Source organism: Brachyhypopomus gauderio, chromosome 6 (assembly GCF_052324685.1).
Source record: "Brachyhypopomus gauderio isolate BG-103 chromosome 6, BGAUD_0.2, whole genome shotgun sequence".
In the NCBI taxonomy this organism is placed as follows: Eukaryota; Metazoa; Chordata; class Actinopteri; order Gymnotiformes; family Hypopomidae; genus Brachyhypopomus; species Brachyhypopomus gauderio.
Window position 1 is genome coordinate 20,293,354 of NC_135216.1, and position 13,210 is coordinate 20,306,563.

At 37.8% G+C, this 13,210-nt stretch overlaps 1 protein-coding gene across 1 annotated transcript in view; it reads left to right on the top strand.

The window, feature by feature from the left end:
• The first annotated feature begins 298 nt into the window (after positions 1 to 298).
• sdha (succinate dehydrogenase complex, subunit A, flavoprotein (Fp)) overlaps positions 299 to 13,210 on the top strand; it is a 35,979-nt gene continuing 23,067 nt past the window's right edge. Inside the window, exons 1-5 of the mRNA XM_077009517.1 lie at positions 299 to 532; positions 6,885 to 6,968; positions 8,691 to 8,852; positions 12,169 to 12,312; positions 12,728 to 12,892. Of these exons, the coding sequence (XP_076865632.1) occupies positions 473 to 532; positions 6,885 to 6,968; positions 8,691 to 8,852; positions 12,169 to 12,312; positions 12,728 to 12,892 (615 nt within the window). The 5' untranslated portion in view covers positions 299 to 472. The remainder of the gene's footprint in view (positions 533 to 6,884; positions 6,969 to 8,690; positions 8,853 to 12,168; positions 12,313 to 12,727; positions 12,893 to 13,210) is intronic.

Here is a 13,210-nt window from a genome sequence, read left to right on the forward strand (position 1 = left end):
CATATGTTTTAAAAGCTAGTAGATTCACTTATAGTATGAGTAGCAAATTGCAGTAATGTTTAATTTCAGTACTGGACAAATACAAGTTGATAGCAAAATACTGTAGGCTACTGGTATTTACTGGATACTGGTAATGATAACTGTGTGGTAGGCTATTTTTAGCTGAATTTGCTTTGCGTATTTGCAGCGCGTTCATCGCTTGCATCGCAATGGGCTTTCAGGGCCACCGTAGCTGTTCCTGACATGGATAAACATTGTCAAAATGTGATAATCTCAAAACGCAACTTGTTGCAAAAATATATATAACACGCCACTGATTCTGGAGTAAATATGTCCACGTCTGGTATATACAACTGCCACCACATAGTAATAATTACCAATAAGCCTACAATTTCCGAACAGCGTACTAGATGTTGCGCGTGCGTAACATAGGGCACGCGAGGCAAGAAGAACCCATTTCTGCAAAAGCAAAATGGCTACGCTGTTCACTGCATCATGTGTACTCGGGAAAAAGATATTGTCGTCAAAGCCGGTAAATAATTTTACAAACTCAGTTTAACAAGTTTATACAAGTTTTATTTTCCATTGTATATTATGAAAAGATTGGTTTATAAGATACATTCCGTAACTGAATGTCCTCTTCCTTACCGTTAGCTTATACACATTACGTTTTATTAGGTTGTCTTTTTTAAATAGTAACTAGCTGGCTAGCTTATAATCCCTTTTGTGCGTTTGTGTATTTTCTTGATGTTATGTGGTAGATAGCTGGATACATAGGTTTTCTGTCTTGGTGGTCATGCATTTAGCTACGTGTCTAACTTGGGCAGATAACGCAGTTAAAGTAAAGGTCATTCAGGGGAAGTCTAGCCATCTAGCTACGTAGCTAATAAACATTACAATCTCTGTTGCAAGGCTGTTATCTTAATCAAACTTTCAGCCATGCAAGTTAGCTTAAAATGTTTTGCAGCGTAAATTTATTTTACGAATTAATGTTAAGCGGGTGCGTTTAAACAGTGCTCTTTGTATTTGCTAGTTAACTAGCTAGTTAGGTTAGCTAAATATTTCTGGACACCAGAATCAAATTATCGATCAGCGTCGATAATGACTCAATAAAATTGTAAGATTATGCCAAGTTGTACTACATGTGATCCTGTGAAGAGCATAAATAGGAGGAGACGGCACCTTGGCCTAAGTTCTGTTAAAATGACCTAAAATATTCGGACCAGGCTGGCTGAAAATAAATATTAGCTAATATTTACCCTTTTAAAAATTATTTGAATGAATGAAGTTCCAGACACACGCGCACTTTATTTATTTATTTATTTATTTATATTTTCTCCATAAAACAGGGCAGGTATTAAACCAATAACACGTTATATCATTTTAGATTTTAGATCTACATTAATGACAGCTTTGCAAGCTCATGGCGTTGTCTTAACCAGTTTCCTGAAGCAGCCACCCATGATGCCTTTTCATCATTCTTGAATTTATTCTCATATGTGCAGAGCACTTGTAGGGTGAGGAACTAAAATTACAAAAGAGAAGTATTTGTATAGGGTGCATATTGTGTGTGTGTAGTGTTTTCAAATTGAATTCATATATAGTGTAATGCCTTGCACCAATTATATTTGTCTTGGAAAAATGCAAGCATAATCAATTAGGTAAAAAGCCTTTATTACTTTTAAAACGTACATACTACCTTTGACTGTTTGTTTGTGTGTCTATATACAGTGGTGTGAAAGTGTTTGCCCCTTTCCAGTTTTCATTTTTTTGTGTTTCAAACATCAAACCAATTTAAATATTAGTCAAAGGCAACACAAGTAAACACAAAATGTAGTTTTTAAATGAAGGTGCTTATTATTATTAAGGCAGAAAAAAATCCCAAACGTACATGGCGCTGTGTGAAAGTGATTGCCCCCTAGACGTAATAAGTGGTTGGGCCACTCTTAGCTGCAACAACTGCAGCCAAGCGTTTGCAGTAACTCGAAATGAGTCTTTTACAGTGTTATGGAGGAATTTTGACCCACTCATCTTTGCAGAATTGTTGTAATTCAGCCACATTGGGGGGTTTTTGAGAACGAGTGACCTATTTAAGGTCTTGTTACAGCATCTCAATAGGATTAAGGTCAGGATTTTGACTAGGCCACTCTTTGGATGTTGTTGTGGGGTCTTTTGTGGCTTCTTGGATGGGTAATCACTGAGCTATATACAGACACGTCAGTACTATGGATTTATGGTGATGAATGTATCGAAAACTAAGGAGATGATTATTGAGTTTTCTAAGTTGCCACATGTGAATTCTGATACCTATATAAACGGACGAGCAGTAGAGAGAGTTAGCACTTACAAATACTTGGGGACAATTCTTGATGATAAAATAAAATTTGAAGACAACACAGACTATTTAAAAAAAAAAAGTCAACAACTTACTGTATGTATTTTCTTAGGAAGCTAATGTCTTTTTCTGTTGATACATCTGTGTTGTTTACATTCTATTGTTCCTTTATTGAGTGTTGTTTCATTTTCTTTCATTTGTTGGTTTCAGTCTCTGAGCTTAAAGAAAATAGAAAACGGTTGCAGTATTTAATATCTACGTGTTCAAAAATTGTCGGACTTCAACTTAGATATTTGAGTGCATTGCACAAAGAGTTAACACCGAAGAAAGGATTAATGATCCTTCACATGCTCTTCATTATGAGTTTGAACTTTTGCCTCATGGCCATAGGTATCTTTGTCCTAGATGTCGGACTGTTCGACAGAGAGTGACCTTTGTTCCTGAAGCCATTAGACTACTAAATGCCACTAGAAGCCACCAGACTACCAAATGAACATTGATATTAATATTTGGATATTGGACTTATTGCTGGTGATTGGTTTTCATATTTGTTTGTTTGTCTGTTGTTGTTTTGTGATGTTGTGCCCAATATTAAATGCCCCTTGGGGATAAATAAAGTTGATTCAAATACAAATGTTCAGATTAACATGACATATTTCTTTTTAAATGATGGGGCAATAAAACTGTGCTATCATTTACTAGAGAGGAGCATATTATTATATTTATTCCAGTTTTTTGCCAGGAAAACTAACTGGTTTACCTTCTCAGGCTTGAGCAAGCTATGAGAAGGGGTAACAATATTGCCAGCTGTGCTGAACAGCTGCTCCAAGGGTACACTTGTGGCACAAACACACACGTACACAAACACACAAGTATTTTTTTGGCCAACTTAGACATAATTGAGAAGCGGGTTTAATTTGTTTTCCACCAAATACGCGAGTCTTCATCCCTGTTGATTACAGGCTCACTAGCGAGGATGAGGATATGCCCGAAACAATTTAATCATGGCCAGTGCAAGAGCTTGACTGCGGCTACAATGTTGGCTCCATTATCCGTAGTTATGGCTGTGAGTTTATTCTCATCCAGTTGCCATTCTCAGATCGCCTCACCAAGCTCATCAGCAATGTTGGTAGCGGTGTAAGTTTCCAGGGAAAATGTTGTTTCTAAACATTTAGACTGTAATTGCCAATCGTGTGTGATGAAGTGGGCTGTCAAGGACATGTATGGTGTCATATTCACTGTTGTCGACGAATAACTGTCTGCTTTCGACACCGCAGATGGACAACTTCTCAAACTTTGTTGTACAAGTTAGGAAATGCTGTTTTAAAAAATAATTTCCTACCAGGTGACTTGAACTGACAATCAAGCGTTCTTATGTTTTTGAATGACGTTTTTTTGGCTGTATGAAATGACAATTCTTTAGCAAGATATTTTGACACCGCTAATGTGCACGCCTTCCATCTTGCACATCTTTTGTAGTGCGTTTGGCAAAAGCCAAAAGTCTGTTGTGATGATTGAGTTGGGGTTTTTCTTGCAGTTGCTACATGACTCTTGAAGATCGAGGTCTGTAAAGCAATTGAAGGGTGCTTAGTTTTAAGATGAGTGTGTATAATGGATGGGTTTCCATGTTTGGCCAAGCTACAGCAGTGGTGTTTTTCTTTGAAATTAGCTCACAGCTAATACTCGACATTGTGACTTCTTGCTTTTTCTCTCTGTATGATTGCTTCAGTGAGAACCCCAACCCAGCTCCAAATGCTTGCCCCTCCCACAGCTCATTTGTTATGGCTGTGCAAATTGTCTTAAATGTCCCACTTTTTTAAGTACAGATTCAGCGCATCACGTCACGTGTCGTCACCATTTTAAAATACCATGTTATACCTAAATACCGTCATTACCGCCCCAAGCCTATTCACCACTGTTCCATGTCTTCACATTTTTGCAGTGGCGATTGCTCTAAGACTGCAAGGGAAGCTCAGCTTCCCCTAAAATGTCAAAAAATAAGTGATCAAACATATACTGTTGTGTGTACATCTGACTAAATATGCGCTACAACGCGCTCAACTTTTGTTCAGAATCAGCTTCTTATCACTGGTAACGACGCGGCTTTCCTCTCACTCAGTCCCGCAGCTACACTGTGCTTTAAACGGTGTGGACGCTGAGCGTCTACAGAGTTCAATTGCAAAGCAAAGAGTGCAGCGAAACGAGACGAGCCATTGGATAAATGCTGGGCTTTGTCCCGCCCACCGGACGCTCAGCCTCTCTGGGGGTCTATGGGGCAGTGGGCTGGCCTCGGCTGGCCCGGACGCTCAGCTTCTGCATGATGATTGGATGATCTGTCTGAGGCTGAATCCCTTTTTGATTGACAGTAAAATGAGCGAATCGGCGATCTTTTGGTGTAAACCTCCACGGGAGTGTTGTAACTTTAATTTTTTTAATATTCATTAGGCCTGTGTTGAAATAATCAATTTTACGATTCAGAATCGATTCGCATATGATGATCTGATAATCGATTCGTATGTCCAAAGATCGATTTATTTATTTTTTTATTTTTATTTTTTTGTGAACTTTTACCCCCGCCTCGTCACTGAATTCACGCAGGCGTTCTCGGTCTAACTAACTGTAAAACAACATGGCATCGGACAGTGCCGGTAACGACGATAGTCAAATCGGAAATCTAAAAACAGAAGGAGTTTATCCAGTGTCAGTGACTATTTACAGTTAGAATGTTTAAAATGTTCTTGTAACGTTGGGCGCAAGGCGATGGAGACAGAATCCTTAATCCTTAATGTGCGAACGCACATTAAGTAGACAAACCACATAAACCCCACGTGATGACGAGACGAGCCAAAGGTGAGACGGTTTATCACAAGACGCAACCGCACCCACGGAGATCCACAGACGCAGACAACGATAACACGCCCAAAAGGGAGGGGTCGGGGACCGTAACGTGACAGTTCTGTTCTTATATTCTCACTTTAAAGAAAAATACACGTTTACATTTTATACTTTCAGTTTATTAAGTGTGAGCACTTTTAAAATAAAAATGCATTTGGTAGCAACAGCTTTTGGGTGAATTCTTAATTATTTCAGTCATAATAATAATGCACTGGTTAGTGACCCAGTAGGAGTCCACTGGTGCAGATATAGACACCTCAAAGATGTCCTCTGTTTATTGTCCAGGATTACCTTTCTTGAAGGTAGATTTACGATTACCCTTTTTACCAGTCTTCCAGCCATCAGTAACTACCAACTACCAGTAACTATTTGCTGATTAATATCGATATAATACTAGTTTTAACATGTTGCTTCTGTACACAGTCAGGAAACAGCTCAAATATATTTTTAATAACACTAAACGCCGAATTGGATTGAATCGGATCGAATCGATTAAATCGAAATAAATCGATTCTTAATCTTCGGAATCGGATCGATTCTTGGAATTTGAATCAATACCCAGCCCTAATATTCATTCTGTTTTGAGTTGAACCGGAGATTTTCCTAATCCTCTTAGCGTCATTTTCTTCATTAAAAGAAAGAAGCGTTTCTTGTTGGTACGACAGGGTCACAGAACATTTTCTTGAAAAGGAACGGGTAGAATTTAAATATAAATAAACCGACACATTTTATGATGTAGGCCGAAATTGAGCTTCCCCTCTTTGAAAGACCAGCATCCGCCACTGCATTTGTGGATAATGGCTCTCACTGTGGTTTGCTGGAGTCCCAAAGCTTTAGAAATGGCTTTATAACCATTTCCAGACTGATAGATCTCAATTACTTTTCTCAATTGTTTCTGAATTTCTTTGGATGTTTAGCTTTTAAAGATCTTATGTCAGGCAGGTCCTGTTTTTAAGTGATATCTTTATTGAGAACAGGTTTGGCAATAATCAGGCCTGGGTGTATCTAGAGACAGTGAACTGAGGAGTGATAAACCACAGTTATGTTTAAACAAGAGAGGCAATTACTTTTTTACATGGGGCCATGTAGTTCTGGATTTGTTTTCTTCCCTAATAATACCCACCTTAATTTAAAAACTACATTTTGTGTTTACTTGTAATGTCTTTGACTAATATTTAAATTGGTTCTGAAACACTTAAATGTGACAAACAAGCAAAAAAGGGGGCCAACACTTTTTTCACGCCACTGTATGAGCTCCCAGGTAACAGGAAAAGAGAGTACTGTAGTGAAAGATGTACAAGTAGTAAAAATTGCAACGAAGTACACAGTTTCTGGAGAAACAGGACATTTTGGGACAGCAGTCCTTCATCAACTGTGCAAGCAAAGTACTAATTAAGTTGTAGGAGGAGGAACCATTTTTCAAATATAAACTGCTACTTCTACAAATTCAGAAGCAGATGAAGAAACTTTTGTTAAATTTCTTTTTTCTCTGAAAGCCTTATGTACTTTATTACAGTTTAAAATATCTTTGCATCTCTTACTAAATACTGTTACACTTGATTGTGTGTGTGTGTGTGAGAGAGATTTGAGAAATGTGATTCCAATGCTTATTATGTATCGTATGTTCTCTAACATGTATCAATTGTCCATTTAGTTATTGACATACTGCCCAGCCAGCATCCACAAACTTCATTTTTACGTTAATGGAAAACGTGGAGATGCTAAAGTCACAGATGCTGTAAGTGTCTTCATTTTTTATACTACACATTTACATCAAAATGAACACTGATTATGACATTTGTGTGAAATGGGATACGCTGTCCTGGTTGGGGATGTTTTGAAGCAGCAGGATTGTAAATTCATTTTGGTTTGTTTTGTATAGGTCACTGCTCAACTTTTGACAGCAAATTTTCATTGTTTTAGTTGTAATTTAGTCATCTGAATTGTTGTAGTTTTAGTCTACAGCTGACTGTCAACTAAAATATAAAGGGTGTAAAATGTAAATGCTTTTTCTGCAGTTCCCTTGAATTGTCATTATATACACTTCCACAAAATGAAATATTACTTAACCAGTTATGGAATATTATTTATGTTTGAAAGACCAGTACACAGATTCAAGAAAATCTTTATTTGCCTGACTTTGCTTAATGAGCATAACAGTAACAAAATATTGATGACGAGTAGGCCTGCTCTGTCTCTATAAGCATTGTTCATAACAAATTGAATATTACATTGTTTATAAAACCAAGTACCATGAAAGCAGCAGTGGCCTTTCTATGGTGTATGTAGCCTTTTGGGACATGATCAAACGCATATGCCTGTTGTTAGCTAGTTTTCCCATCTCTGGTAGAATGTTTTACCTGCTTCTCACAACTGATTCAACTTATCTGATCATTAAAACCACCTTACTGAGTTAACACACATGTTTTACAGTAAGACACGCTCTAAAATGTACAGGGCAGTGTGCCTTGAGGACTAGGATAAAGAAAGGCTAAGATAGCATTAGCCACAATAAAGCTGGAGGGCTGGTTTCCAGTGCGGTGTGGTGGTTGTCTGTAAACACATATGTTAAGTACTTTACCCCTGACATGAAATCATGAGTAATGACATTTCAAAAGCTAATTTGCAAATTTGTGCAAGTGCGCGTTTGATTGGATGGCTGCCCGGCTTGTTCCACCTCTCCATATAAGATGAAATTTATGATTGGATGGTTTTCTATCTTGTATCTATCTTCTTGCTTTTCCCAAAACTTTATCAGTTCTGATTGAATGTTGTCACTACCAAACATTTTCATCTCATTTTTATTCGTTGATCTGATCTTGCTTGTAGAGCACAACAGTATTTGTCTGTCCAGTCTAATTTGTTGTTCAGATGAGCACTCAGATACTTGTAGGATGTTACTACCTCAATGTCTCTACCATGGATGATCAGGAGATTATTTAGAACTTTTATTAATTAAATTAACCACCAGCTTGGTTTTCACTTCAGTGAGGCTGGTAATTGTTGAGTCATTGGAAATCATCTTCAGGAAGCACTTAGTAGAGTAGTAGCCTATGTAAAGTCTGCAACAAATTAAGGGTAACCAGAAAAGGAGCAAGAACTGATTCTTGTGGGACCTCTGTTTTGCAGACCACCATATCAGACTCACAGTACAGCAACCTGACATACTGCTGCATTTCCCTATTCATTTCTACCATTTTTTGCTAATTTATATAATAACCAAAAACCTACATTCGTCAAAAAGATCTAGATTTATTGCATATCTGTGCAAATTTGGTCTCAAAATATTTTAAAGAATATGAACCTCAATTATTGAAAATGGTTATTGTTAATAGACTTTAAAAAAATTCTAGCTGTGAAGTGTACAAAATAAGACACTTATCACTTGTTACATTTTGTTGTAGATGACAAAGGATCAGTGTTATTCTTGATTACTGAGATACTTGTGATTTTATTACAGATGTCCAAGCATTACCCAGTCGTAGATCATGAGTTTGATGCTGTTGTGGTGGGAGCAGGTGGTGCAGGTTTGCGGGCTGCATTTGGACTGTCAGAAGCTGGCTTCAACACAGCATGTGTCACCAAGCTGTTCCCCACACGCTCCCACACAGTGGCTGCACAGGTATAAAGCATCTTTTCTTGTTAGTTTTGTTTTTTATTGTTATAGTCTTCCAGATCTGCTTGTAGTCAAACTTGTTTTACAACCCCATCTAATAGAGGTGTGCCAAAAAATCCACTCGTATATCAAAAATCGATTCTCATTTACTACAATTCAGAATCGATTTTAAATGTCCCAAAATCGATTCTAAGTCGTGGTGAAGTCTCGCATTACGTAATTACAAAATTACGCAAGACTTTACGCAGCAGATTCTGGGACATACTCATGTGCGGAAAAGGTTCAAAACAGATGGAGGAAAGAGATATTCAACCTGTCCGGTCTTCATTTAAGGCAAAAATATGGGTTCATTTTGGTTTTTACCGAATGCCAGGGAAGACCGAACTTGACACAATGTAGCTCGTGTTCAAGGCTTGTGTAACGCGGTGAGCACGGGAGCGTTAATATAGAGAAGGGTGAGAAATAATATAGAGAAGGGTGGACCCAAGTGAAATATTATAGAGAAGGGTGGACCCAAGTTCCTGCTTGCAAGAGCAAGACGTGTGACACTTGTCACATGTATTAGCGAGAGGTAAACGCGCACAGCGACCCAGAACAAACAAACAAAACATGGAAGACTCAATGCGCAAAAGAATAGAAACAAAAACCGTGAGGTCACGGAGTAAATAGAAAATACAACACGTGGAAAATAACACTCAACCACAGATAGATGGGAGAAAGAAGCAAAATAACAACAGTAACTAAAAAACAGCGTGGATAAATGCAATGCGAAAACGAAACCAAGGACGCCAGCAGAAGTAACTGGCAAAAAACGCCGCAGCAAAATAAAACCCTTCCCAAAAATAAAGGCAAAACGTATAGGAAGAAATACAGGATTGGGAAAACTTGAGAAGCGACGCAGGAAATAGATAATCAAATAAGTAAAGAGAAAGCATAACAGAGAGGTGGCGAGACACCATTAAACGAGAAAGCAGGGACCTGGCTGTGTACGGTTACTCCAGTGGAACTGCATCCGAGCCAGCCCTGAGAGCTTGCAAAATGAAGCTAAAGAATTTTGGTAACACAACAGAAAGTATTTTATTTTACCAAAGCACATTATTTTTGTTAATTAAAAGTGAGACACTTTATTTTCTGTATTTGTCATTCTGTCTTGAAAAGCAGACTGTAGTAGATCATGCAGATTTTAGACTGAAGCAGAAATTTTTATAAATCAAATCCTTTTTTGAATCTAAAATCGTTTTGAATCGAAAATCGAGTTTGAATCGAATCGTGGCCCCCAAAATCGGAATCAAATCGAATCGTGAGATAGTAAATGATTCCCACCCCTACCATCTAAGCACTGTGAATGGTTATAAAGGAGGAATGCATATAGTTATCAAAAAAATAGTGATCAATAGGGCTTGGTGATATGGGAAAAAATCTTATTACGATATGTTTTCATATCAGTCGATATCGATATACATCATGATATATCAAATCACGATAGATCAAATCACTATTTCCTTTATAGTATAAGTGAGAAGTGAACACAACACTAACACCCTTGATATCATCTTCAGACATAAATCATAGCCACCAGGGTTCATAAACAGCATTATAAATGTAAGTCTGCAGTCATATAGTCTCTCGTTATGGTGAACAGCGCTGTTCTGAATTCCGACTCCTCACAGAATCTGACTCCCCTCATTTGCACGTACATAGATGATAGACAAGTATGATATTTGAGATTTCTGTTGTTTATATGCATATGCAGAGTCGAATTCTGCTGAGAAGTCTAGAAAACTAGCCGTTTAGACTAGGCCTGTGTTGAAAAAATCGATTTTCCGATCCAGAATCGATTAGCATATGATCTGATAATCGATTCGTACGTCCAAAGATCGATTAATTTTTTTATTTTATTTTTTATTTAAATAATTTTTTACATTTACCCCCGCCTTGTCACTGAATTCACGCAGGCGCGTTCGGTCTAACTAACTGTAAAACATGGTGTCGGACAATGATTGTAACGACGATAGTCAAATCGGAAATCTGGATTCAGAGAACTAAAAGGAACAAATACCCTCGACGAAACTAAAGCCATTTGCAAAACGTGCGGAATAGAAGTCAACCATTGCGGAAACACTACCAACCTGAAAAATCACCTGCTGCGGCATCACCCCTACCTCAAGCTAGAGCCACAGCAGATGAAGCTAAGAGATTCATTGACACTGCCAGCTAATTCGGTACGTTCTCAGAAAATAACTGAGGCGATTGCGGGCTTCATTTTCAAAGACATGCGGCCGTATTCTGTCATTGAAAACGATGGCTTCAGACACCTGATGAAAGTTGCGGAACCTCATTATTCAATTGCAAGCAATTGACGGAAGAAGTGATGCCAAACATGTACCAGTCATTTAAGGAAAACGTCAAGAAACGCATTCACTTTACATTTTATACTTTCAGTTTATTAAGTGTGAGCACTTTTAAAATAAAAATGCATTTGGTAGCAACAGCTTTTGGGTGAATTCTTAATTATTTCAATCATAATAATAATGCACTGGTTAGTGTCCCAGTAGGCGTCCACTGTTGCAGATATAGACACCTCAATGATGTCCTCTGTTTATTGTCCTGGATTACCTTTCTTGAAGGTAGATTTGCGTATACCCTTTTCACCAGTCTTCCAGCTATCAGTAACTACCAACTACCAGTCACTATTTGCTGTTTAATATCGATATAATACTAGTTTTAACTATAATACTAGCTTCTCTAGACAGTCAGTAAACAGCTCAAATACATTAAACCCCCGAATTGGATCGAATTGATTAAATCGATTCTTAATTTTCAGAATCGGAATCAGATAGATTCTTGGAATTTGAATCAATACCCAGCCCTAAATAAAGTAAAGGAAAAAACGAAATGTTCTCGTGCGTGCATACAGTGTGAGAGAGCGATCGTGTTGCTGAGATGGGCTGCGGTGGACGCTGCGCTCCATCATATTGTACACAATTCTCCACTGTGCTGCCACTGCTCCTCAGAAAAAAGAAAGTCAGTCCTCAGAATTACAAAAACCAGACCCATTAACAAGCAGGGACTCAATGTACTGTATATGACACATGTATCCATTTCCATTAACAAGCAGGGACTCAATGTACTGTATATGACACATGTATCCATTTTTAAAATTAAAAATGTATTATTTTAGTTGTTATAATGTATAAAAAAGCCACATTGTCATGAATCTAGTTTCACTAACAATAGGTTTTATTTTACTTTTGAAGCTCATTTGAATTGTTAAACCATATTCATTTACCCCATTACTACCTAAACAAATTTATCTTTATAGGGTGGAATCAATGCTGCCCTTGGTAATATGGAGGACGATGATTGGCGCTGGCACTTTTATGACACGGTAAAGGGATCTGATTGGTTGGGAGACCAGGATGCAATCCACTACATGACTGAGCAGGCCCCAGCTGCAGTGGTTGAGGTGAGTCTTGGTTTGCATTATAAGACCATCCTGGAATTGGATTTAACTATTACGGAGCACCTGTGTGCACCTTCTGGTGCTCTGTTTAAATCATTTTCACTATGTCCTTGCAGTAAATATTGTAATGCAAATGTAAAATATAGCCACAAGTAGCAATCATTGGAAGTAAGATAGATAAAGGTTTTAAACAAATCTATTATAGAACAAATGGAAAAGTTTAATTTGCTAAAATATGATTAAATTAAGGTATAATTTTCTTCATTGCCAGGTATAATTGTCACATTTACATTTAGAGCATTTAGCAGATGCTCTTATCCAGATCGAGTTACAAAGTGCTTTGCATCTATTCAGTCTCTTTACAGCTTATTCTATGCTTTTTACTTTTACTCTCCCTTATCAATATCCTCAACTTCAGCTGGAGAACTTTGGCATGCCTTTCAGCAGGACAGAGGACGGAAAGATCTACCAACGTGCTTTTGGAGGACAAAGTTTAAAGTATGGGAAAGGAGGCCAGGCTCACAGGTGTTGTTGTGTGGCTGACAGGACAGGTCATTCTCTTCTGCACACACTCTATGGACGGGTGAGTACATTTTTTTCTTTTATAGATTGGTTAACTGATACCATGTATGTACTTGCTTGTACATGTTGTTCTCCATCATATAAGTAAGCACATCTTATTCTGTGTTATATATATATGTCATTGTATATATGTGTAATTAATTAGAGGTTTGACATCCATCTGACTGGCAGAGAAGAAGCTTTTATTGAACCTGCTTGTGTGAGATGATGCTGTCTGCTCTGCTCTTCCTCAAGTTGCATGTAGTGAGTTTGTGCTGAAGGATATAGTGAGCAGGCTGTAGTATGTCCTTGATGATGTGGTGTGCCCTCTTTTTGCATC